General features: G+C 50.6%; 1 protein-coding gene across 9 annotated transcripts in view; it reads left to right on the forward strand.

Annotated features, from left to right (window-relative positions):
• LOC147624099 (uncharacterized) overlaps positions 1 to 27649 on the forward strand; it is a 144392-nt gene that overhangs the window by 89581 nt on the left and 27162 nt on the right. For 8 of the 9 annotated variants that reach the window (XR_015269259.1, XR_015269260.1, XM_086820756.1 and 5 more), the window contains 2 exons: positions 10815 to 10938; positions 19615 to 20303. Coding sequence is in view for 6 of the 9 variants with exons in the window: in XM_086820756.1 (XP_086676882.1) it covers positions 10815 to 10938; positions 19615 to 20303 (813 nt within the window). In the remaining 3 variants the exon portion in view is untranslated. Of the gene's footprint in view, positions 1 to 10814; positions 10939 to 19614; positions 20315 to 27649 lie in introns of all 9 variants that reach the window. The other variant, XR_015269261.1, reaches the window with a different exon arrangement.

Consider the following 27649-nt stretch of genomic DNA (forward strand, 5'->3'; position numbering starts at 1 on the left):
AAGAGGGGGGTAGCACCTCCACTCCCTTGATACAGACAGGCTCAGATTATATCCAAAGGTCGCTTGATGCAGTTTTTATCTCACCTGAAGGTACTGATGGCTGACAGTACATCTGTTTATGGGACTTCTATGATATATATGTACTAGTCACATGGGATATTGTGGTTGTGTATGGTTCACAGTGGTATACAACTTGGACTACTACTACGCCATTGCTTTGCAGTGAATGATATTGATACATGTGCATGGCTTAGAGAGATTGGGACGCTAATCTTGCCATCTTGTATATTTCACTTTGGATATTTTGCTGTATCACCAGAATGCAATCGAGGACGCTTGCCATTTTTCAAGAGGGGGGTATGTCATGGCCCTGTGAAAATGGAACAGCACAAGTGTGGGCATGGTGGTTGCTGAGCCAAAATATTAAATGATTCACATTTGGGGTGCCCGGACAGAGAGAATGATGTGTGGATATCCCTAGGTGTGAAGGGGGGAACTAGAACATTAATATTTTAATGTTAAATGTATGGTTACCCCTAGGCCTTAGTGGCCCCTAGGGAACTTTAATAATTATTAAAGTTAGGGCCCTAGGATAAGTATGGAGAGGGGGCAACTCCACTTTTGGAGTGCATGCCTCTCTCACATTACTCTCTCTCTAGCTTTTTGGAGGTCGTGTAGGCTCAAGCGTGGAGAAGGAGAAAGGAAGCAAGTCGATTGCTGTTTTGCTGGTTTTTGCTGCTGTTTTTCTGTGCAAACCTGCCAATACAACCCACGTGTGCAGGCCGTACAGAGTTGTACGATTGCAAGTACAGTACGGCTGCTGCAGATTTGCTCTGTTTGTACAGGCGGCGTTGACAGAGGTTGAGCAGGTACAGGCGGCGCTGTGGGTATTGCTGAGGCTGTACTGCAGGTACAACTGTACGGATAGCAGGTACAGTATATGTACGACTGCTGACAGGTGGCTGTGCTGCAGGTACAGAACTGTACCATCAGGTACAGTCGGGTACAGTAGGCGCACCAGTATACTCAGGCGACAGTAGAACCATCTGTACAGTTCTGTACGGACAGATTCAGACAGGTGTGCAGAGGCTGTACGGACAGGTGCAGTGCTGAATTACTTACCTGTACGGACAGATACAACATCTTCAGTAGCACACAGAGTTTTTCCAGAGCTTGGTTGGTGCAGAGGTCAAGTGGAAACAGTACAGATAGTCGTTGTCAAGTGCAGACTGGTACGAACTGCTCCGCGGGTGCAGAACCACGTGCTGACTTGGTAAGCTCTGAACTTGTTCATCTGTCTTTCTTTCCATTGGCTTATGTATGCTGCAGATTTGTGCTATCTGGCCCCTTGTGAGAGGAGGGGTATGGCAGATTGAAAAGGGTGGAAACAGAGATTGGGACAGTGAATGTATGTTTGTGCTGAGTTGTGGAATCAGGTGCATGAGATATGCCAGATGTATGCTCAAGGCTGTCCTGCTGAATGGTCTTGGCTGATCAGAGGGAAGCACAGAGTGTTGCTTTGAGACAGAGATCTATGTGTGTGAATCCTCTGTGCTAAGAGGTATTGTGGGTTGCCAGATTGGCCATACAGGTGTATTCTCTTGGCTGGTTTTGTTGTACTCAAGCCTTTCATATTTTTGGAATTGAATAAAGAAATACCGCAAGGGGCGCCAAGCTTTGGGGCCAACAGGTGTCATTCTATTTTCGGATTTGGGGCACTCTAGCTCCAATCTATTTTGTTTTCATATCTAGACTACAAGTGGACGGGTGACTGCTAGTCTACCGCACTTTGGTTTTTACCAGAGGCCGGTTTCACCTGAAGAAGTCTGAGAGGTGGTGAATAGTCGAAGAACCAAATGTGTTGCGCTTTGAGGCAGTCCCAAAGGCAACGTTGTTGCGACTCCTACGGGTGGCTTCACCTCATGCACCTTGCTGGATGAACACCAATTGCCAGTCATGTGCCAACTGCTAAACTCCTGTGAGCTATCTGCCAAGAAAAAGAATGACCTTCCAAGGTCAGAAGCTGTCCCACAATTGCTTTGAGTAGTCTCCGACAAAGCTTTGCAAGTTGTCCTGGGAGGACCAGTGGTCTGTTGAAGCGGGAATACCGTCAATCTCATGCGTTTGGATCCAGTGACCTAGGCTTGCTGAGTAGTGAGAAAAGGGGCTGGAAGGGCTCTCTAGGCTAAAGGGGTCTGTCCACTTACACTCACGTAGGTGGCTGTAACATTTGCAAACTCCAAGTCAAGAAGCTCCTCGTGGGATGTAATGGGGAGGCTGTGACCTTGGAGTCTTGTCTCCTGTGTGGAGAGAAAGTTGCTGATCGCCTCTGCCACCAAGAGGAACCGAGGGGGCATTCTTGTCTGAGTGATTTGGAAATTGGAAACATGTCCCCCTTGTCCTCTTTGAGAACTTGACTTTGAAATCTTGAAGTAGAACTGTGATGTTCTCCCCGCGAAGCCTGGCAGTAGACAGTCGCCTCCCAAAAAGTGAAGACGACATCCAAGATGCTCCTATCCTAGATGAAGCCGGTTTGAGTGCCATGGGAGATGAGGTTGCAAGAGTTAGTTGATGGCATTGGTGAGGATTTTGTAACTGTTTTCTAGGAGGCTGATGGGGCGCCACTTTTGAATCTCCAAACGATCACCACCCTCCTTCGAAAAAAAGTGAATCGGCCCCTCAGAGAGTCTCTGGAGCATGTGATTGGAGGCCATGATCTCATGGAAGGCGGCCATGAAACGACCTTCCATGAGATCCCAATGACGCAGAAAGAGAGTGACCGCCAAACCATCCTTGCCTAGACACTTGCCCTGCGGAAGGGCTTGAAGTGAATCTTGCAACCCGATTAGAAAGAAAGAAAGAAAGAAAGATTTTATTAACGTCTTCCAAAAGACCGAACTCGGCCTATGAGACAAATCGGAGTACCTGTATGGGGTATCCTCTGTCATCCCAACAAAATGAAAAAGTACTGAACAAAAAAAAGCTGAATCTGGGTGTGCAGGGGATGGAGCTCTACTACTAGGAGAATGCAAAGCTATATGCATGGAGTATACAATCATGATATGCAACCTAGCTAGCTCCATCCTGTACCATACTGGGGGTATAAAATGGTATACATCAGTGAAGGGGGTGTCCACACTGCCACAGCTCCCTGAAGAACATGCCTGGGTGTGCTCTGAAGCGAGCCAGTCGCTCCGCACCCTCTCTGTGAAACTGAGCTCTGATCTCTGTCATCTCTCTCTGGTATAGGCGTGGTGTCCGAAAGCCAGGTGTCCTCTGTCTCCTGCGGGCTCTAAGTGTCTCTGCTCTCTGGAGAGTAATTCCCTGCCGTGTAGGGGCTGGGAGGGGGATGGATCTCTGAAAAAATGTAGTAATCTGTGTCTGTCGCCCCCCCTCTGGAGCTGTCTGAGCCTTTAATAATGTCTCTCTGTGGCGCTGTATGTCTAGAATGTATCTCCCCAGTATGCGCTGGTCTGCTGCCTCAAAGATCTGGCGTAGGGAATGTGGCTCTCTGAATAAAATGGGATATCTCTCTCTGATGGCTGTATATGCTCTGCATCTGCATACATAATGCTCCTCACTCTCCACCTCCTCTCTGCACAATCTGCATACCCTCTCCTCTCGGGGGATCCGTGCTGCTCTGCCAGTCTCAATCTCCAATCGGTGTGATGAAACTCTGAGCTGACCAATAGCCACTCGGGAGCCGTGTGGTAAAAAGCCCTCCATGTATCTAGGCCTCTCTATAAATCCATCATCAGTGCTACTCATGAAGTGATCTCTGTAGTATAGCATCTTCGGTGGAAGAGGCTGTGTAGGCGATATCCATGTCTCTCGTGTATAGAGCTGCCATAGATCCTGTCTCAATACTCTGTTCCTCTCACTATGAGAGACGGATATGTGGTGCATTCCTGTCATACTGGAATGGTGGTAGATGATCCATGTCTAGGCCATGCTGTGAGAACCAATGTGTGACCTGTGCATACCATGATCCTCTGTCTCCTGCCTCAGCCAGCTGTCTAGTCTAGATGCCTCAAAAACTCTGTATGACAATCTGTCCTGTGGCATCTCTCGGAATCTGTCTAACAGGCATATAGTCTGAAATATGGCCTCTACCATCATAGGAGGCGTAGCAAACTCTGCTCGGATAATGTCATGAGGTACTGACGGTTTGCTGCGTATCATGCATGCCATCATGAGGGCCTGTGGTCTCTCTATCTGTGTCCACCGATGGGTAGCAAGGCCTGGCGCCCATACCGCTGCTCCATACATCAATGCCGGTGTGACTAATGTGTCAAATAGCCACCCCTTCGTCCGGGGCTCCTGAAAATGCACCTGGTGGCACTGTCTCTCTAGCATAGCCAATGCTGCATATCCCCGTGTCAATCTAGCTCTGGCTGCTGAACCCATGGTGAAGCGTGTGGCTGCTGCAGAGAAGGTAACCCCTAGGTACACGTATGATGTCACCACCTCCACCTGGCATCCTGCGAGAGTGAATGTCAGCTGACTCCTGCCCTGTCTCGATGTATGAAAGACCATAACCTTGGTTTTCCCAAGGTTCACAGTAAGACCCCTCTGTGTGCAGAAATCATCGAGTGCATGTAGATGCTGCTGTAGACCACCTGGAGACTCAGACACTAATACAATATCATCAGCATAGAGCATAATATGTACTGAGGTACGTGCTAAATCAACTCCATCTCCGCCTCCCCGTGTAATGAAGTCAGCCACCTCATCAATGTATAACCCAAATAGCGTGGGGGAAAGTGGGCATCCTTGCTTCACACCAATGGTGCTAGCAATAGTCTTGGACATACCTCCTGGACATCTGACTCGCCCAAAAACCTGCTCATATAATGCATAGATGCCCCATGTCATATCTGCTGGTATGCCAAGAGACTGTAGGCGCTGAAAGAGCCTCTCTCGTGGTACTGTGTCAAATGCCTTGCGGAAATCCACAAAGCAGCAATAGAGCTTTCTCTTCCTCACTCTGGCTTGATCAATCATACATCTCAAAGTGAATACACGGTCAGTGGTAGAGAAAGCTCTCCTGAAGCCTGCCTGCCCTGATGAGCGTAAACCTGCTCGCTCAGCATATAAGCTAAGCTCTTGCTCCAGCACTGCACCATAGAGTTTGGCCAGCACGTGGCCAACCATAACCGTCCTGTAGTTGCTCGGATCGAGCATATCCCGTGTTTTGTGAATCGGCACAATGGTGTGCATCGTCCACTCCGCAGGCAAACCCTCTGCTAGTGCCTTGTTAAACAGGTGTGCAAGAAAAGGAGCTAAAGAATCTACTGCATATATGAGATGCTCACCCTGCAGGCCCATATGGTCGGCGGCCCGTCCATGCTGTAGGCGGCGGATAGCTTCCTGTACCATCGAGTGGGTAAAGAAGCTAGCTGTGGTAGGTCGAGGCTCCTGTGGCTGAGGTATAGGTGGCTGCTGTGGGGCATGGTATAGACCCTCTGCATATGTGTGCCATGTCTGTGGGTCTGCAATAGGTGTCGGGGTCCGGGGCTCTTTGAAGTGCCGCCATGAGACAGGGCTATCTCTACTCATGAAGAAATGAAAGATCTCTAGCTCCTGTATCTCTGCGAAGGCCCGCCTTTTGCGGCGAGTAAGTCTCCTCATCTCTCTCCTCGACTCCTGCTCTGTGATGGCTCCCAAGGCTCTCTGTATGCGGAGCCGTGAGTATAGGGCTCTGCACTCGTCATCATACCATCTGTTCTAGGGCATAGTCCCAGGTCTCGCAGGCCCTCCTGAGTGTACACGATGTGGGAAGCTCTGTAATGCAGCCGTGTGTAGGAGTGATGCCAGCTGGGCTGTAATGGTATCCATAGGTGCCAGGGGATCCATGAGTAGGAGTCCATCCTCTACTCTGCCAGTGTATATGTCTGCCATGTCATGTGTGAAGTAGATGGTAGTGTGTGGCGTCGGTATGTGGGGGACTGGTGATACTGGTGATCCGGCTAGTGAAAATGCCAAGTATGTATGATCTGCCCCAAGAGGACGAGGTGGAATGGAGAATGAGGTGACAAGTTGTGATGCCTCCACAGACCCCATAATGTAGTCTACCACCGTGCCTCCGGTCCGTGTATGACCCCCATGTGGGAAGCATGTCAGCCCTCCTGATCCCGGCCACTGTAACATCCCGTTATAAATAACGAGACGATGCCTGGCTCCCAACTCTAGTAAGTGGTCCCCATAATGTCCTCTGTCTGGTCCAGTGTCCTCTGATGCCCGACTAGCCCCTATCTCCTCTGGATCCACAGGGTGGAGGATCTCCATGTCATCAGTCATACACCTCACACTGTCTGCTCTGTGTGTGGGCATTGAAGTCGCCCGTAAGAAATACTTCCCCTAGTGTAGAATAATGCATAATCTCCTCTGACAGACAAGTGTATGGCGAGGCTCCTGTCTCCTCCTCCTGTGGCATGTCCTCTGTAATGACATAGGAGGATCCTGATGGAGAAAAGTAACATAGAGCTATGTATATAACCCTGTCCTGTGAGAGCTGTAAGCTGATCCACATGTATCTGGCCTCTGGATCCTGTGCTACCACTCTCAGTCTCCCCTGTAGCTCCCGTCTGAATAGGACTGCTACTCCCCCCGACCCTCTCGAGGTACCCTGGCGTGTGGTCCTCCTGTATGCTGACTCCCACTGGAATCCCTCTACTCGAGGTAGCCCTCTCTCTGGGCTCTGATGTGTCTCTGTCAGAAGTATGATGTCTCTCCCCACCATAACATGCTCCAGTCGTCCATGCTGCACCCATAGTGAACCATTACAGTTCCATACTGCCATGTGTATCTCTGTCAGTTGCTTGGTCTGTGTCCCATAGGCCCCAAACCGCTAATCCATGGAGAGAAGCTGGAGGCTTGGGGGAACCACCTCCCACATATGCTGTGAGACGTTCTCCCTCGTGGCCTCCACCTACAGGGTGAGGGAATCTGCTGAAAGGAGATCTCTGAAGAAATGTGTGGCTATGGCCCGTACCTGAGGGGGATGTGCCTCTATGGTACCATATGGGCTCCTCGACCTCTACACCCCATCTCTGCGATGGTGAGGGCCTGTTGTCTCTCAGAAATCAGGGGTGACCCTGTCCCCTACTTAAGTCCAAAAGGAGGCTCTGGCATGGTATCGATACTCCTCGATCGACTAGATCTCTATGCTGGTTTGCCTCCATCTGAGACTGCACCCACGGACTATCTGGGCTTTGCTCCTGTAGCCGCTAGAGGGACGCTAGGCCCCTGTGGAGAACTCTCCTACTCTCTAAACCTGGTGAGTCTGTATTGGGCTGCGCTCCATAAAAGGATATTGATCTCCTGTAGTCCAAAGTCGAGCGTTGTTTGCCGCCTCTCCTGGCCTAAAAGTGAGGGACTCCCAAATCTCCTTCACTCTTTCGGCTATCTTTAAGTCCTAGACCAAGCAATTGGGGAAGCGGACACTTGGTTGACGCTCTGGTTTGCATCTGTCCTCCAGGAGAAGTACAACTGGCGAAAGATCTATCAGCGTGGTGCTTGCGAGATACCAATTGAACTACCTCTGCTACAAGACCACTCATCCACATAAAATATGTCAATGCACAGAGGTTTGGTCCCTGCATCCTCTAGTTTGATCTAGAGAAGCGAAGGCTTCCCAGTGTGCGTCGAACTCTAGTAAGTGCCATGGATCCTAGCCTCTCAGGGAGAGGACCAGCTCCTCCCAGGCCGTGTACTCACTCCTTGTGATAGTATCCAAGCCTCCTCCCTGTCACGGTCCATTGGACCCTCCACCATGTTATAATCTCCACCCGTGTACCAAAAATTTGCTAGGGGGAGTGCATGTTTCACCTGGGCCCAGAACTCAGTCCACCCGGCCTTAACCATGATGCCTAAATCTAGCACGGATGGAAGCAATTGCTCACTGACCAAAATGCACACCCCTCCTTGGTCCCTTTAGGGTTGAAAGCAGGGGACCAAAAGGTATGGCTGCGTTTGGGCAAAATCTTCCCGCATTTGCGGGTATGCCCTACCGAAAGGTGATGTTCCTGCAGGAACAAGACTTCAACTAGGCCTCTCATGCGTGTTCTCTGAAGCTCGTAAAGAAGTGCCCCTCTTCTCTAGAGGAAGCGGGGGCCCACCCATCCTGTGAACATTCCAAGAGACGATCCACATAGCTAAGGATGGGAGGAGTGAGACCTGCCCAAGGCACCCTCTCCAGTGAGCGTCTTCAGGGTGGGTTTGAAAGGGGGGGGGGGGGGGGTGCGGGGGGGGGGTGGGGGGAAGGGAACCACAATGTGACTGGGGCTAGATGCGGTGATCCCTGATCTTGTCCTCCATAAACCTCCACTCCGCTCTAGCCCTGCGGTATGCCTGCTCTGTGCTCCATCCATTGCAAATAGAGGAATCGGAAGTTGGGCCTCAAAGGGACAGTGAGACTGAGGTGGAGGAACACATAAACAGTTGCCAGTGGGCAGCACCGTTACCTTGGAGGGGGGAGGGGGGGCACTTGCATGATGGTGATCTGGCTGGTGGCGCCAACTAGGGTGACGGACTGAATGCCAACGGCTAGTGCCCTCCTACTAAGCTTCGGAGGGAGGCTGGGCCACCGGGATTGTCTAGTCAAGTACCTCTGCCCTGGACACAGGCCCTGCTTCCCCTGCTCTTACCGGTCGCGCATGTTGAGTTCTCGAGTGGGGGGTCAGGGGGGCGTCCTCCGTGGGCTTAACGTCAATGGCAGGACCAAGCAAGGTGGCCCATTTGCCTATAGATGAAGCACTGGCCGGAAAGACCTGCATACACCCACTGAAGAATCGGGTCACCCTTGAGGCTCAGGAGTGCAATAAGCTGTGGAAGATTCTCTGGGGAGGCAATGCAAGCTCTGATGGATGGGATGCCTGCTGTCTTTTCCACCTCTGCAGGGACTCCAAAACGTGCCCCATCAATCATCCAATTGATCGAGTCAGTGGGTGATACCCCTTCTGGCAGAGGCCAGGGAAGCAGACTACTACGAGGAAGTTGATACACTACATCACATGATCAACCGCTACGGGTGGATCAACCTCCACATGAGAGTAGCCAAGTCCAAGAAATGGATGCCGGTGATTTTTCCGGGCTCATTGATGATGGCTGACTGCCGAAGAGGTAAGGAGGGAGGATACTGTCGAGGCTAAGAGCTCGAGGTCTGCCTCTGAAAGATAGGAAGGGATGGCAGCCCTGGCTGGGGATGATAGAGCGGCTGCCATGGAGTCCTAGAATGTGAAGACCAGAGAAGGCGGACTCTTGCCGAATGTTCGGGCTCGAGCTTGAAGTCGAGGAAAGGTGGCAGGGAGGGGTAGGCACCGGTGCACAGAATGTGCAGGAGGGAGGGGGGTATGTGATGGCGAAGGGGGGTGACAGTGAAACACTGGGGGAGCTCACATTTTAAGAGCCAAGGACCTTAACGAGCAATAGGACCAAAACAGAAGATGAACATTTCAAATCACAAAAGTAAGTAAAATCATAGTGGACTGGATAAAAAATAAATACATGATTGATTGTAGGTAGTTAGATGTTCAAGGATATTGTTTAGAGGTGGGTACATTCTTAATGTTTTTGTTTGTATATTTCTTTTTGTTCCCCTTGCAAGTGCATTTTTTTGTTACAATAGGTGAAGAGCCAGATCAGATCTGGCAATCAATCTTTGTCATGTCCCCATGAAATAGATTAAGCCAAATCACGGGAATGATCACAACATGAACACACAAGAAGTGCCACATTCTATAGGCTCACTTGAGGTGGAGTGTATCTTTGACTTTTTCCCCCAAGAATGGATCTGTCATGTGCATCCCACACTTGATGCCACGTGGCCATATCTGTACAGTCAGTGCAGCTCTTAGAGTAGCATGGCCAGTCATCGTACTTACCATTATATGGGGATATTATGGAGTTCTCCGAGTTGGGGGACGTCCTCCTACTCAGGGACATCAATGCCAGGATGGGGAGTTAGCAGGTCCCACTATTCGATCTGGATGACTCTATCAGACTATAGGAGTTGGATGTCGTAGAGATCATCACAAGACGGTGAGGAGGTCATGGTGTATGGGAGACATTTCTTAGAGCTGGGAGCTGCATATGGTCTTGTTATCTACAATGGATGTCCCGAGGCGATGACCCTCCTCCGACACTCTCACCTGCTACCCTCACTCGGGAGGTACCAGCACCGTGGACTACTTGATGGGATCTCTGGCTTTCACACACCTTCTCCCCGACTTCTCCATTCTGCCACCCGCCTTTGAAGCTGACCATGCCTACCTCTCTTTCATTCTTACCTGTACACCACCCATTCCTCCGCTACCACCGCCCATCTCACATTACACCTAGGTCCATTTTGATCACAAGCTCAACCCTGTTTGCATCCACGTGAAATGGCTGGTGGAAATGAAAGAGGAGCTGTTGAACATGAAGATGCCCTGCCATTTAGGTGGTGCATGACCATCCGAATGTAGCATTGTCAATGCAAGCATCCAGCATACTCTATCCTTGATAGAGTACATGCAGCTTTTCGACAAAAGACTTTTCCCTTAAAAGGAGGATAAATAAGTGTGCTGGCAGGTAACCTGTCCCTTTTCAATGACCTTCAGTGATAAGTGCCATAGGCTTTTCCTGTTTGTGTCTGCTTGGACTTTCGATTTCCTGAAGCCATTTTTGTTTCAAACTTGATTTTTTCTAAGATTAATTATGCTAGAAGGTCCCAAACAAGTACATACTGCTACATTTCTTATTTTTTCTTGTTTTTCTTGATTTTGTGAAAATGCTTGTCCAATATATTTATGGCTTAATTATTTTTTGTTCAGGAAATTCGACTACTACTCCAAGAAATGTGCAGTGAATCAACTTCAGAGTCTTCCCCTAATCTTCTTCCCCAACTGTCCATGCAATTGCAACAGAAGCTGCTGCAGCTGCAGACAGCATTGAGTGGTAATCAAAGAAACCTTTTGGATTTTCCATATTTGTTATTTGGAAATACGGATATATGCAGATTCCTTTTATGCCAGGTCGGGACAGACATTACACCTGCCCAGCAGTTTGCCCCCTGCGTTCATGAGCATAAAGAAAAAGTTCCTTCATTGGAGCTCCAAGAAGCTTGATCTGGCGTCTAGAGCCCTGGTTGTAAACCAAGTGTTGCGTGCCACAGCTTGGTATGTCACTTCTTGTTGGTTTTATGACCATAGATGCATTAGACAGTTGGTTGCTGAGGGTGATCTGCAGCTTCTAATGGTGAGGGCTTGATGGCATATCAAATACCAAGGCTAGAGTTGCTTGGAAAACCATTATCCTTACCAAGCATGAAGGTGGATTGAACATCATTGATCTAGAGATCCAGTGCAAAGCAAGTTTTTTTTTTTACTTTTTTACTTTTTTACTTTTTTTTCAGAAAGGAGACTTCTATTAAGTATTAAAAAATTTTACAAAATGGAGATTTCACACCAAGAAAGGTGGAGATCTCAACCAATCAGGAGCCCTTTACTGCCAATAGGGTCCCGAATGAGAGGACGTGAAAAAGATACCAATGTCCCACTCTCTCATAAACTAGCCGCGCTTCCTCTCCACAGCCCTCGAAGATCCCTGGATTCTGGCCCAGGTAGCCATGATGGTGTGAATAATACCACTCCAAATCCTACAAAGACACTGAGAAACAAAAACGGGAGTACCCTCAATAGCCTCGGTGCATCTAGCCTTCCAGATATTCCAGGCTGAGATGCTAGCAATAATCTCCCAAGAACTGTCTAAACTCTGTGCCGGAGGGACAAAGTGTGAAAGTGGCAAATCCTGAAGACAACACTGCCGAGCAACTCCTTGCCTAACCATAATGCCCAAGCTCCTGTCAGTCCCCTCGAATCTCAGCTGTGGCCCAGACTGTGTCAACCAAATGATAGAACCAAAAGAAATGATAGCATCCCTCTTAATCCTACCAAAGAGGTGAGCGATCGCAGACCAAACCCTCTGTGCTTCCCTGCATTCCCATAAACAATGGTAAACTGACTCCGAAACTCCTGCACATCTAGGGCATGCTGGGCAAGCACCAGTAACTCACCTCCACTGATTGGTGGCTAGACCACCATGAAGAGAAACCCAGATAAAGGAGGAAATCTGTGGCTTCCTATAAGAATGCCACAATATCCGCCAAAAAACCCTCTGAATGTCACTCGAAATGCCGTAAGATTCCCAATGGGGTCTAAGAGTAGGGACACTCTGAATGTGTCCCAAGATAAGATGTCTGGCATTCCGCACCGTATAAGTTATAACTGAAAAAAGGCATGCTTTTCAAGGGGTTACAAGCATCCTTCCACACCCACTCACCGGGGTCCCAATGCAAATGTCTGATAGGGCAGCCACCATACAACTAAAGGCTAACACTCTCTGTGATCATCCCAGTGGGGGGGTCAACAAAAACGTGCTTTCCTAACATGCCAACCACTTTGACTGGACGAAATTGGGGGCCCTTAATAAGGTCTTGCACGTCACATCTCTCCAACTGCCATCCATCCTGTACAGAAAAGAAGACCGGTACATCATCCTCCCTAGGCAAGGGGAGACCCATAACCTGAAGAGGAACACCTGTCCCAGAAAATACCCCAAACCAAGAATGATGACGGTCTTCCAAGAAAGATCGAGTAATCCAGTAGTTGGGAATGGCTGCGTCAATCTGAGCAATCCTCCGACTAGAGCCTCTCAAATGCTGCGTGAGATCCAATCTTTGTACCTCGGTGAGGCTCTGTAACCTGTTCCAAGCCAACACTGTGGGGCAAAGCGTCTCCCAGCCAGCCCAAAGAATATGCATAGCTGCCCCAAGAGGCCTACCATGCATATCTAAGATCAAATCATTCCACAGAATGGGCTGCTGGTTTACTTCCTCTGCTGAACGCGGGGGAATGTGTACCGAAAAACTCCTCATGCAGTCCCAAGCCCGTAGGAGGGACCTAACCAGAGGGGATGAAGGGGAGCGATGAACTGCATCCGAAAAAATAAAGCGTGAGCTGAGTCTCCAGTCACCTCCGTGAACAGGGACACACTTCATGGTCTGCTGCATGAGAAAGTCCTTCCACGGCTCAGAGCCTGGAAGAAAGCCCCTAACAACCAGCTTACATAGCAAAGCCTGACATCGCACCTCAGGGTCAATGATATTCAATCCGCCTTCCTGCTTGGGCCTGATAATGGTTTCCCAAGCAACTCTAGCCCTGGTGTGTGCATTTCCATCAAGCCCTGACCAAAGAAAGTTCCGAATAAGGCGACGAAGCTGTCCAATGCAGCCCTTATGAAAAATCCAGCACGAAGCGATAAACCAAGTCGTGGCTAGCAAAACTTGGTTAAGCACCAAAGCTCTGGAGGCCAAGTCGAGCTTCCTCCTACTCCAGTGATGGAGTTTGCTTTTAATGCTTAAGAGCACAGAAGCAAACTGTTGTGCAGGGGAGACGTCAACGCCCACGTGACAACCAAGGTATCTGGCAGAGCATCCTCTCTCAATCCAAGTAAAACCAACATCTGTACCCCAATCTGCAAGAGGAGAATCACTGATCCACCCAATTGACGTATGCCAATTGATAGTAGCTCCTGCTGCCAAACAAAAGGCCTCCAAGGCTGTCCGGAAAGCACATAAACAAGCATTTGAAGCCTCAAGGAACAACGTTGTATCATCTGCTAACTCAGAGTCCAAAAACTCTTCCTCCGTATATAAAGGCAGCTTGAGACCCACAACACCAGGGGCAGCCCGAAGAAACCTGCTCATAGCCTCAGCTACAATGGGCGAGGGGATAGCCGTGCCTCACTGAACGGGAAATCTGAAAACGCTCACCACGCCCCCCACAGGCTAAAATAGTGCTATGAGCCTCCTTGTGTATAGGCAAGACACACCTCTGATCCAGTTTTGGGAAAACCCCATGTGTGCCATAGTGCCCTCCAAAAAATCCCCGTCCACTTTGTCATAAGCTTTTTCAAAATGAAGCAAAAGAATGGCAAGCGGCTGCTGACTAGCCTTTGCCCACTCAACAGCTTCCCAGAAAGAAAAGATGTTATCAAATATACTCCTTCCTTGGAGGAACCTATTCTGGGTATCATGGATAGTCCTTTGGAGAATCGGCTGCAACCTTATACTCAAGGCTTTAGCTAAGATTTTATATGCAGATCCAAGGAGGGTGATGGGCCACCATTGCTTGATGTCAGTCTTGTCCCCAGTCTTGGGGATAAGGTGAATCAGCCCCTCCGTGAGGTATGGAGGCATCATACCCGACAACCACATTTCCTGAAGGGCAACAGTGAAAGCATCTCCAATATGATCCCAAAAAAGAATAAAGAAGGCGGGAGAAAGACCATCATCTCCAGGGCATGAACCACTCGAAAGAGCATGCAGTGCGTGAAGGAATTCATCCTTCGAGAAAAGGGCATCTAGGGACGAACACATAGCATCTGTAATGAGCCTGGGCATGCACTCGCAAACTTTGTGCCGTGCCACATCTCTTTGAGGGGAGGGCACCTCTGCCGTCAACAAAGACCGATAAAATTCTGAAGCAATATCCCTCACCTTATGAGGCTGAATCTGAACCTCACCCTGCGAATCGTGCAAGTACCTCACAGAGTCCCTGCTATGGGAAGGCCTGTGCGCTGAAAAAAACTCTTTGTTGCATCTGCCACCCATCTGAGTCGAAAAGGCCTCGTTGGCATGAAAGGCGAACTCAGCCCTCCTGTCCATGGCCAACTGCAGCTCTGCTCTAACTGTGGTCAAGAGGTCTGTAATCCAAGTCTATGTGGATGCTTTTCATGTTCCCTCTGAAGAGCAGCAATCCTACGCCTAATAGCTCTCTTCTTGCCAGAACCTCCTGCTTCTTAGACAAGGAAATGCTATGATAATGATGGCTGGTCCTCTCAAGAGCTAGCGCAATATTATGACGAGGATCAGGACCGTCACAAGATCTCCATATCTCTGTGATCTCAAGGGAAATGTCAGCATCTAGATAAAGAGGGTCAGGGATACGGATACGGGGAGGGGCCGAGCGAGCCCCACGCTCCTTGAGACACAAAACGACGGGGCAATGATCGGATTTGGTGGTGCCAGGCATAAGAGCAATGGTGCCTCCTCTGTCCAAGGACCAATCATCCACATAAAACCTGTCCAGACGTGCAAAGATGCTCTCATTCCTGCTCCTGCGGTTATGCCAAGAGAAAGATAAGGAATTTGGCCTTCTCTGGAAGTCATCCTCAGTCCCAGCAATTCGTGCCAAAAAAAGAAAGCGTGAACCTCTCCCATGAGGCTCGCTCCAAAGGGTGTAAACCCCCTTCGCGTCCACCCTTCTTGTCAGAAGGTTACTCAACCATATTAAAATCTCCTCCCACTATCCAATGATCAACTTGGGGAATGACATTTGTAATGGTGTCCCAAAAGGCCACCCTTTCACCTCTCACGTTAGGTGCATAGATATTCAAAATTGCGAATTAATGAGCCTCATGCATGATCAAGATCCACTGCGCTCTAGTAGGGATGATAACACCGTGCCCAATAACATGAGGTATAATACGTGCTACCACTGAAATACAAACACCCCCTCTAGTCCCAACTGCCGAGGACCAGAAGGTGTTGCCAGAAAGCATCTTACCAGTTTTGCCACACTGAGATCTATCCAATTTGTGTTCCTGCAGCAAAAGCACATCCATAGACCCTCCTGTAACAGTAGGGTGAAGCTGGTCCTTTAGAAGGCGCTTCCTACCACGGGTGGCAAGCCCTCCAAGGCCCTGAACATTCCATGAGATGATTCTCATGGAAGAGAAGAGGGTTTAACCCCCGATCTAAGAAGACGATGGGCAGCCTGACCACGCCTCTCATAATGCTGGAGGACGGGAAAATCCACAGGGCAAAGTCCACTGACGTTCCCTTCTCCGAGGCCCTGCACCGTGCCTGCATATGTACGAGAAACCTATTCGCCCTGCGGGGCCTCAAGGGCAATGGCATCATGCTGAACATCCTGCAATACATGATCTCCACTGTGCTAAACATCCTGCATATCGCCCCCTCCAAGTAGAGAGGACTCCACAAAATCATCCTGATCAGAGATATCATCTCTCTGCAAAGATGCATCAGCTAACACATCCCTCTTACCAGAAACATCATCTATCTGTACATGATCCGAGGAAGCCTTCCCATCAATCGCACCAGGGGGGGGGGGGGCGTGAGAGACAGCATGCTATATTTGGCGGATTGAAGGACTGGAAGGAACCAAGGGAGGTGGCGCCTGAGAGGCACGCTTACGAGGCCTCCTACGACCTCGAGCCTGAGGACAATCTCGAGCAAAGTGACCCTGTTGGTGACAAACCCGGCACTGATCGGGTTTACCTGCAATCTCCATACGTTGCTTCAAAGGGCCACAATGGCCCGGAAGCAAAACATAGTCCTTAAAGAGCTCAATGTCACCGGCAAGAACCATGACCCTGGGGACAACATCCACCGAGGCAGTGACCAGCTGGGCAGAAGATGTCGGCAAGGCGTGAATGGGGGGCACTTGAAGAACAAGCCCAAAGGTAGACTCGATGGCCTCTAACATAGGCCAATATGCGCGCGGAAGACCTGGAGCGGTTCCGGTCTTCCTCAACAGGGTCAAAATAGCTGGAGTAGGGAAGAAAAAATATCTTTCTCGGGCCTAATGGCAAAGGGCTGCGTCCTCAGAATCAAAATCCACTTGGAAGAAACCTCTTCCAAGCAACCTAACATCTCGAAAGTGTAGAGCGAGGTCGGAGGGCAGAGCCGCTAGGATCCAATCTCGAGCCTGGAGATGGGACGGGTAAGATCCAAAGATTCTGGCAATGAGGGTCGTTTTGGAGTCTTTCTCTATTTCGGCGTAAAGGACCGCAAAGCTCGGCTTCGGAGAAAACAATGGTTCGCCCGGCCGAGGGAGAATGATTAGCCATGATGCTAATCGAAGAAAAAGGCCGACTTGAACCCGGATGAGGAGCAATGCGAACCAAGGGGAAGAGGAAGGCGTTGAGGCGGAGGAAAGGAAAGGAGGGTGGAAAAGGGAACAGCAAAAAGGAAAAGGGAAGCAGGGAAGAGGTTGATATTTTAAAGGTAAAGAGGGGCGGGGGAGGGGCAGCACAACAGCGCTGCGCTGAGGAAGGATGGGAGGCGATTAGAGGAGGGGAGGCGAAACGATGAATAGGAGGGCTAGGGCGGGCAATGGCAAGGAGGGGAGGCGGAGGAGGAAAGGGGCGAAGCAGGAAGAGAAGCGAAATGGCGCAGCGAAGGAAAAAACGAGGAAGAAGGAGGGGGCAGCGATGAGGGAGGGAAGCGAAGGCAGAGGCGGAAGGGAACGATTCTGGCGATGGAGGAAGGAGGGGCGCAGCGATGGAGGAAGGAGGGCGCAGATCGGGGAGCTCAGGAAAAAACGAAGAAGAAGGAGGGGGCAGCGATGAGGGAGGGAAGCGAAGGCAGAGGCGGAAGGGAACGATTCAGGCGATGGAGGAAGGAGGGGCGCAGCGATAGAGGAAGAAGGGGCGCAGTTCGGGGAGCTCGCGGTTTCCTGCACGATCCTATCCGTAAGCTGCTCCATTCAGGATCCTTTGAGGAGAGAGGTTAGCATCAGGGTTACTTTTTTTCTTGACTCCTGTAGTTACCATTTTTCACCGCCCGTAGGCACCACCCATAGGCAGTGCAGCCAAGGAAGCACCATGTGGGGTTTTGAACCTAGGACCTCTTGGTCCTAGACAAACATCTCTACCACTTGATCTATGACCTCATCAGCTTTGCTTTGCAAGTTGGTGGTTAGAGCATTCCTTCCTAGTAATGAGCCCTGGAAGGATTTCTTCATGTACCATATTCTTAGATGTGTGCTTGACAACGTTGGTGAATGACTGGAGGCACAATACATGTTTTATTTTCGTTAAGGCAGGTTTCACCACCCCCCCTCCGCCATTGGTTTCTTCCATCATTCGGGCTTGGAGTAGTATTATGTCACAGGCCCCCAAGCTTAGTAGATGAGGCTGATAGGCAGCCTATTTTGTGGAGCGACCTTATTACGGAGATGATCTTCGTAGACCCCTGGGTGCAGCATGATATATGCAGTGGCCAAGTTGGGAGTTATGCACAGTGACACTTTTTGACTCGAAGAACTTTAAAAGTCTTCCAGATGTTCGGAGAGAGGCATCTACCGAGCATATCAGAGGGAGTCACCGACAGATTGCAGAGATTGATGGAGCTATAACTAACCACTAGATCACCGATACATTTTTAGATGAGGATCACCACTTCTGGATGGGCATTTTTTCTTGGACAGGTGTGCCCCTTCAAGTGATGGGATTCCCGAAACCAAAGGAGGAAGAGGTCGTTGCCTTCTATTCTATTCAGTCTAGATGTCGGATGTACAGGTCATCACACCTGGCTTTGTGATCGGTCCAATGAGAGTAGTTGGTCACTCTGGGAATCGTTGGTATACCGACCCTTCCGCAGTGATGGTTACTCATGCTTCATGGTGCCTATGGCTATATATCAGATATCTACATTGGGACCCTAGTGAGTGGGAATGGACAGATGTTTGACTAACCCCATGAGGAGCATACCTTTTTTCAGCTAAACTATGTAACGCCAGGTTGCTCATGCTTGGACAACAGACCGAGAGAGTTCCCACTCTAGGGCCTCACTGGGAGCCATATGATATAACCCCCCTTACCCCCCCCCCCCCCCCATTCAAAGGAGATTTTGGCACTCGTACAGGAGGCGCCAGTTATCCTACTTCTTTTGGCTGTTTCTACTGCATAAGTTGCCCACCAACAAGTGGAGATCTATTTTTGCCATGCACCCCTCTTGTCCTAGATGTCCTCCATCCGAAACACTGTATCGGAGTGCATAGTAGCACAGAGGATTTAGGTATCTATAGGCTAGCTTTTGGGAAAATTGAGGAGTGGTCCTATCGATATTACTTGAGGTGCTATTGCATGGTTGACTCAGTCTGGCCCACAGCTTCTTTTTGAGGGCAGGGGAGCAGATCCTGTTATACTTGTCCATCGGGGCATAGCTCAGAGATGTTTGCTTCAGCATATCCCCTAATTACGATACACACCACCTTCGTTGAGTATTGACACCACTTGGGAGATTATTGCTAGTATCACGGCATAGCATATCTGGAAAACTAGAGGCTTTGAGGCCTTACAGGATATTCAGGTTTATGAGACCACTTGGGAGGTTATTGCTAGTATCACGGCATAGCATATCTGGAAAACTAGAGGCTTTGAGGCCTTACAGGGTATTCAGGTTTATGACACACAATGTATTTGCAACATATGGAGTGACATCGTTCACACTCTTCTGGCCACCTGGGCCAGCATACAAGGATCTTCTAGAGCTGCACAGGCCAAACACAATAGAATTATGAGAGAGTGGAACCATGGTATTTTCTTCTCCTCCACTCCTATGGGGCTTTTATGGCATCATAGTGCTCCGGATTGGTTGAGATCTCCTTACCTTTTGGTTTGAGATCTCCTTTTGTATGATTTTATTTTACTTAAAAGAAGTCTATTTTCTGAAAAAAAAAATGGATATATGTACCAATCTATCTGCTGATAATATTTTAAGAAAATCCAGAGTTGTAATTGATGCTCATTTACCTTGGAGAACAGGTCCACAAGATGCGGCTCGTGTATTTTTGCGAAGGTGTCCATCAACTCCTTTAGTTATATGTACATCCAAAAAAACACATGCAGAAAGTACAGCTTCACAATCTCCTAGTGTAGGAGATGCAGGAACCCTGGGACATGTATCAGTAAAATCCTCAATGGAAAATTTTACAAGCTCTCAAAAATCGAAACAACAACAAATTCAACCCAGAAGCTCCAACGTATCAGAGCCAGAAATTTTTGAAAGCCATGATCTGGTTTCTGAAGCTGACCATAAAGCTTCATCACTGCCCAGCTCACGGGTGATGCTTTTAAGGCCAGAGGATTTTGAAAAGCAGTCAATTCCTGCCAAAGAAAAGAGTGAAAAGGTTAAAGGTAAAAGCACTCATGAAAGCAAAGACGAGGTCCCAAAACCACCTGTAAGGGGCCATTCTCCTGAACTAACCATAAGAAAAGGTTCAATTGAAAATGGTGGGATTAGGAAGACAGAACAGGCTATTGAGCTATGGCAGAACATTCCCTTCCTTTCACTTCAAGAGAGAGCTTCAGACACGTCTTCAGCGAAAAGAAACAGCTTAATTATGGATGATTCTGACTATGAAGATATGTCTCAGAATCTCGATATCCCCAAGCACCCTTTCTTGCGAAGGAAGTCCAAAGCGATGCCTCCTCAAAAGCTTGACTGGTCTAAGGTGCAAGTCCTGTAAAGCTCTATCCTACCCAGTACTTTTGCATTTTTTAAGAAACATTACTTCGGCAGTTTTCTTATATTAAGCTCTTACCTATTGTTTTGTTCCCAATAACTGCTGCTTGTTTCTCTGCAAAAACCCAAAAAAAGTTGAACCAGTACTCATTCTATTGCTTTTCATGATCAGTAATGTAGAAAACAAAAGTAGCATAGATGTTGATTTTGAGAGGCACCGTGTACACAGTTTTACATATGTGGGATCTACAGGGGACAAAGAGCAAAGCGGTTTCGGTTCATAGGTAATGGATTATGACCCCAGGGTCAAGACGAGTATCGCAGAAGATCAATCAGAAAGATGCAGTTTTTTTTCCTGTGGATTGACAGTGTCCAAGGGATGGTTAGGGTTTTTTCCACACTTGGCTGCTGCCTGTTGTGAGCAATCATTATGTAACACTATTCAAAAAAGCTCCATAAGGTGTGTTTGTAGCAATCTATAGAGCATGTGTAAGGTCATCCTAGTAGGGTTTCGGCTCAGCAAAAAAGATCTTGGTTTGCTAGGTCCTCCATCTTTCGAATTTGAATTTTGTTTGAGGTTGTGGATGTATGAAAGAAGCTTCATATTCCAGATGAAATGGAGCCAGTGAATTGGGTGTGGAGGTCAGGGTCACAGATACCATAGAGACAGGAAATGGATTTAGAAGTTCAAGTTTCTGTTTTTTTTTTTTTTTCTCTAGAAAGGAGACTTCTATTAAGTATGATTTTTTTTTTTACAAAATGGAGATTTCACACCAAGCAAGGTGGCGATCTCAACCAATCAGGAACCTTGTGCTGCCAATAGGGTCCCGAATGAGAGGATGTGAAAAAGATACCAATGTCCTACTCTCTCATAAACTAGCCGTGCTTCCTCTCCGCAACCCTCGAAGATCCATGGATTCTAGCCCAGGTAGCCATAATGGTGTGAATAATATCACTCCAAATCCTGCAAAGACACTGAGAAACAAGAACGGGAGTACCTTCAATGGCCTCAGTGCATCTAGCCTTCCAAATATTCCAGGCTGAGATGCTAGCAATAATCTCCCAAGAACTGTCTAACCTCTGTGCCGGAGGGATAAAGTGTGAAAGTGGCAAATCCTGAAGACAACACTGCCGAGCAACTCCTTGCCTAACCATAATGGCCAAGCTCCTGTTAGTTCCCTCGAATCTCAGCTGAGGCCTAGACTGTGTCAACCAAATGATAGAACCAAAAGAAATGATAGCATCCCTCTTAATCCTACCAAAGAGGTATGCAATCGCAGACCAAACCCTTTGTGCTTCCCTGCATTCCCATAAACAATGGCAAACTGACTCCGAAACTCATGCACATCTAGGGCATGCTGGGCAAGCACCAGTAACAGACCTCCATTGATTGGTGGCCAAACCACCATGAAGGGAAACCTAGATAAAGGAGGAAATCTGTGGCTTCCTATAAGAATGCCACAATCTCCGCCAAAATACCCTCTGAATGTCAATCGAAATGTCGTAAGACTCCCAATGGGGGGGTAATCTGCCCGTGCGCTCGCTGAAGCTCCCGCCCACCTCTCCCTGCTCGCGCTGTTGCACTGCGCCCTTCACCTTCCCTGCCTGTTCGCCCCCTCGTTTCCTCCTCGCTTCCTCCTTCTCCGCCTTCCCTGCATTGCCCGCCGCCAGCATTGTCCCCCGCCTTCTTTGACCCCCGCCGCCTGTCGTTTAGCCCCCCCGTCTACGTCCGCTGCTGCGCCCCCCCATTCCGCCTGCCTTCGCTGCTGCCCATAGCTCTGCTCGCCGCCTTCCTCTCCCTTACGCCTCCCCCCCCTTGTCTTCGCGCCCTCCTCTCTGCAGCGACTTATTCCCCCCCCTCCGCCAGTTGGTTTTTTTCCGCCAGTTCGTTTTTTTTTTTCCGCCCATCCCTCTTGCGCGCAGCCCCCTGCCCTCCCCCCCCCCCTTTTTTTTTTAGGTTTTATCTCTTTCGCCTCTCCCCCCCCCCTCCCTCCTTTTCTTGCTTCCGCCCCCTGGGGGTTTTGATTTCATTTTTCGCTCCGTATTCCGCCTCTCTGTGTGCAACTCGTTTCCAGCAGGTTCTCGCCTTCGCCTCGCCTTCGCCGCAGCTTCAGACTCTGATGGAGGCTCCTCCCGCCCCGCCTCAGAGGGACTCATCAGCAGCCCCCTCGCCCGCCCCTGAGGTCACCCCCATCAGGCTTTCTCTTTCGCCGGAAGAGGAAGCGAGCCTCACCGCAGAGGTGGAATGCCTCCAGGCTCATTCCACCATCTGCCGTATAGTCGGCACTCGCCCCAGCAGAGGGGAGATCAGGGATCTTCTTCAGGCCCGCCTTCTTGCAGATGTGGGCAAGATCCTGGATGTACAGCTTCTGGGCCGGGGACATTATCAGATCGAGTTCGAGGCCGCCCAGAGCGTTGCCAAGGTCCTTGCCATGAGTCCCCTTGACATCAGGGGTGCTCGGGCTTTTTTCAGACCTTGGCAGCATGGATTTGACCCAGCAGCGGCGGAGCAGGGAGAGCGCCTCTTCCATGTTACAGTTTGTTTCCCTGGTCTCCGCCGGGAGTATCTTCCACTCCTCTCCAGGCTTGGAGCATTGGTGGGCTCGGTACTAGAGACGGGCCCCTCAGCAGCTTCAGTGGTGGCCAGAGCAGCTGGGCTACCTTCGGTCAGAGTGTTGGTGTCTGACATCTCCTCCCTTCCTAAGGTCATTCAGTTACCTAGGATAGGGGGGGGGGTGGATAGATCAGAGAGTGGAGTTCTCGGGGCTCCCGAACCAGTGCTTCATTTGCAGGCAGGTCGGTCATCTGGCCAAGGCCTGCCCTCGCAGGAGACCTCGACCCTCACCACAGCAGCAGGCTACTGATGGCCCGCCCACAGATTCGGCTCGGCAGGCTGCCTCCGGGACACCTGCTCAGGCCACAGAGACCTCGGAGTGGCAGCCTGGACAGGGGCGCCGCCGAGGGAGACAGCCACAGCAGCACGCCCAGAGACCGCTGCAGCAGCAGCCGCAGTCTCAGCCTCACTGGGTTCCCGTGAGGAACAGCTTTGCTCCCCTTCAGGAGGAGACCCCTGCAGCGACCGAGGTCCAGGAGATGCCAGCTCCCCCTCCTTCACCCCCCCCACCCCCGTCCCCTCCCACCGCCTCGCTTCCACCATCGCCTCCTCCCGCCCCTACTCCGGTTTCGGCAGCGGCTCCCTCTCCACCTCCCTCGCCCCCCCCTCCTCCCCCTCCGCCCGCCTCACCTTCCCGGGAGGCCCTGGCAGTTCCCTGGCGCTCACCTGCAGTCCGGAGAGCGCTGAGCACTGACCTCGCTCGAGCATCACAGAGGAGACCTATGCCGATTAGGGCCTCACGGATTTCATCTATCCGCAGTCGGCTGAGTCTCCTTGGCATTAGACAGCGCTCGGAGGCCTTTGATTATACCTTCACACGGCTTTTTGGAGCAGAGGGCCCCCATGAGCCAGCACCCATTCGAGTTCATGTAGTGATACCTCCGGCCCGCGGGGAGGAGGCACTAGACTCAGCGGTGGCCTTCTCGTTCCCTCTATGTGGACCTTGTGACCGGGAGTGGACTCTAGAGCTCGCTCTCAGCACTTTGAAGACTCAGGCAGTTGAGTTTTCTCACCACATGAGCGATCTGGAGGTGACAGATGTGATAGGCCGACTTTGGGAGTTGGCTCATTTTTTCTTGGATCCCGGGAGTGTGGACACCTCAGGGATTCGGCGTTTGGTCGTGCGCATAGTGGCAGACTTCGCACGTGACCCTGGATATGTGAGTATACACGAGGTTTCTCTGTCAGAGCAGGAGGCAGTCGCCATGGGCCACAGCCACTGGCGCCTGATCCGGGATTCTTGCAGTACACCGGGTGGGCAGATTCGCAGCCGTTCGGATGGGGACTACTCTCCATCCAAGCCGCTTGCGAAGGCCCGCCGTACGGCTGAGACAGCATCCACCTCAGCAGGGCATCCATGAGGATCATCTCATGGAATGTACAGGGCCTTGGCGGAGCACACTTTATACGCTATCGAGGTTGCTTGAGGCAGGAGCTTCAGAGATGCCTGGTTGGTGGCAGCATTGACATTTTGATGATGCAGGAGCACCACTTGGGTGAGAGCAGGATCCGGAGATATGGTTCGGTGATGCCTGGTAGATGGGACACTTTTTGGTCTGCAGGGTTTGGTCCTTTGGGTGGACAGGGAGGAGTATGCATGGTTATTGCAGATGTATGGCGGCAGGCCATTGTGGATCGAGGGATCATTGTGCCTGGTAGAGCACAGTATGTCATTCTGAGGATGCATGATGAGCTATTGGGTGTGCTTAACATCTATGCGCCCAATCATGCTAGTGCCAGAGCAGAGTTCTGGACTCAGGTTACAGATGCATTGCCAGAGGCCGCACATTGGTGTGTTGGGGGAGACTTCAACATGCTTGAGGACCCGGCAGATAGGGTGGGAGGCAGTCATGTTACAGTGCACGGCACGGAGCTTGCAGCTTGGGACCGGTTTTGCATGTCACTGAGGATCACTGATGCATGGCAGCATGGGGCTTTCTCCCGGTCTCAGGACAGTCTTAGTTTCTCTCGGTCGGATCGCCGGCAGGGAGGGACTAATCTATCACGGATTGATCGCTTTTATGTGGGCGACTGGTTAGGGGAGCGAGGGGGCTCCGTCGGCATTCTTGCTGGCACCTCATTTTCAGATCATGCGCCAGTTATATTGACATTGGAGGAGGGGACACGGGAGCCCAGCTTGCAGTTGAGGATCCCAGAGAGGGTACTTGCAGATCCCAGTCTTGCTGAGGACATTGAGAGGATCTGGCATGATAGTCAGTGCTCTGACCAGGATGCAGCGGGCCAATGTGCCCAGGGACTCATTGATCTTAGCTCTTTTCTACACGCTGCAGCTTTGACACGACTGGGAGAGATTCGCGAGCGGGAGCAACGGCTGAGACGCAGCCTTGCTTCGCTACAGCGCCTTCAGGAGCAGCAGCCTGCATGTGAGTGGGTGGCGTCCCAGTTGAGCCAGGCACGTCAGGAGGTTACAGAGGTAGAGGAGCAGAGACATGAGTTTTACTATCGTCGTCAGGCCTCTCAGTGGACGCAGCTTGGTGATAGAGTGACTGGGGAGTTTTTTGAGATCACTGGACCCCGTCATGCGCGAGCAGGAGTCCGCCAGCTTAGTAGACCGGATGGATCGGTTGCTACTGAGCTCGGGGAGATCAGAGCCATTGCCACTGCATTTTATAGTGACCTGCTTTCAGCGGAGCCAGCCACTGAGGATCGAGATGTTTGGAGACAGACTGTGTGGGCCCATGTGTAGAGGAGGGTCACAGACCATATGCGTACAGTTCTAGGTGCGCCTCTGTCAGAGATTGAGCTTGCCGAGGCCTTGAGGGTCCTGCCGCGACATAGTTGCCCAGGGGAGGACGGACTGACGCCGGCCTTTTTTATGCGCTATTGGGACCTTTTGGGACCAGGCCTCCGCAGGGGCTTTCAGCATGTTTTGGACACTGGGGTGATGCCGCAGAGCTTTTCAGAGGGCTTGATCTATCTTATCCCCAAGGGGGAGGGAGTATCAGATGACATTCGGCATTGGAGGCCTATTACGATCCTCAATACTGTCTACAAGGTCTTAGCAAAGGCCTTGAGTTTGAGGATCCAGCCCTTCCTGGGAGAGTTGATTCATGCTACTCAGACAGGATTTGTCAAGGAGCGCAGTATCCTTGACAACATCTTTACTTTCTGGGAGGCGACGGCCCGAGCTAGATTTCTTGGCGAGGACTTGGTCGTGATGCTTCTCGATTTTGAGAAGGCATACGATAGAGTTGATTGGGGATTCTTAGAGGGCACTATGCTTCGCCTGGGCTTTGAGCCAGGATGGATCAGAGGGGTGGCAGCTCTGTATTCCACAGCTCGCAGCCAGGTGCTGATTGCAGGAGGACGGGGGCCGAGTTTTGAGCTGACCAGATCAGTCCGTCAGGGGTGTCCTCTCGCCCCTTTCCTTTTTCTCTTCTTTGCGGAGGCTATGAGTATGTATTTGACGGCAGAGGAGGTTGGTTTGAGAGGACTTCAGCTCCCAGTCCGGGGGGAGGATTTGCTTGATGCTGAGTTTGCAGACGACACGGGCTTATTTTTGCATGGCCAAGAGGCCAATCTTATTCGGGCTGAGCAGTCGCTCCAGGTTTTTAGTGCAGCTTCGGGAGCATTGATCAATTGGCGCAAGACAGTGGCCTTTTGGATCAGTAGTGCTCCCACTCCGGCATGGAGCCCGGACCCCGGTTTTAGATGGATTCCTCCAGGCACAGCAGTGCGGTATTTGGGATGCCAGATTGGCCTCGATTTGTCACCTGAGCAGCAGATTGCCCCGCTTCTTCTGAGCATTCGGAAGAAGCTATTGTATTGGAGTACAGCTCGACTATCCTTGGCTGGGAGGGTGGTGGTGGCAAATCAGGTGCTGTTAGCGACCATGTGGTACATTACGTCTTGCTGGATTTTCTCGAGCTCTTGCATCAGCCAGGTACAGAGGCTGATCAGGAACTTTCTGTGGTCTGGGCGGGACGGTCAGCCAGCTCGGGCAAAGATTGCATGGGCAGTTATTACACTTCCGCTGGCTCAGGGCGGTTTGGGCATTATAGATCCAGTCGATCAGAGCAGAGCCTTATTGGGGAAGCTTATTGTTCGGGGGTTGCTTCCAGGCGCTGAGCCGTGGAAAGAGCTCCTCTTGCAGCGACTGCAGGCTCGGGCGCCCCCTGCAGGGGGTACTTGGGCACCAGAGATTCGCTGGATCTTCATAGAGATGAGGAGGACAGGCCTCAGTAGAGGATGGGAGGACAGATTTGCCTCGAGTATCCTGAGAGCTTGGGAGCTGCTGAGACCGGGACTCTCTCAGCGGCCTCCTTCTTGTGTTGAGGAGCGGGCCAGGCAGCCGCTCATCTGGAGCCCAGCGGTTCGCACGGAGCAGGGTCATATGCTGGGTTCTCGGCCTCGTCTAGCCTGGGGACCTTTAGCGGCAGGCCCAGCTCGTAGTTTTGGAGACTGGCAGGCTTTCTGCAGTCTACCAGAGGAGATCCAGGTGGAGAGGCTAAGTCACTTCAGAGGGGGGTTGATTATGAGGGATGATATACAGGAGGCTCTCACAGAGGAGTGGTTCACGCCTCTCGAGCCAGTGGCCCCACGGTGGATGGGAGCCTTTACACAGTTGGAGATCCTGATTGCGGTCAGAGCTAGCACTGAGGATGGCAGATGCCTCTACTATGAGATTCAGGATGAGGGTAGACTCCAGAGAGTGGAGGTGGAGTCGCCTTTGGTTGCAGAGTGCACCTTTCATAGGATTC

The sequence above is a fragment of the Cibotium barometz genome, chromosome 26 (assembly GCF_041138505.1).
Source record: "Cibotium barometz isolate CiBa-2024 chromosome 26, ASM4113850v1, whole genome shotgun sequence".
Lineage (NCBI taxonomy): Eukaryota > Viridiplantae > Streptophyta > Polypodiopsida > Cyatheales > Cibotiaceae > Cibotium > Cibotium barometz.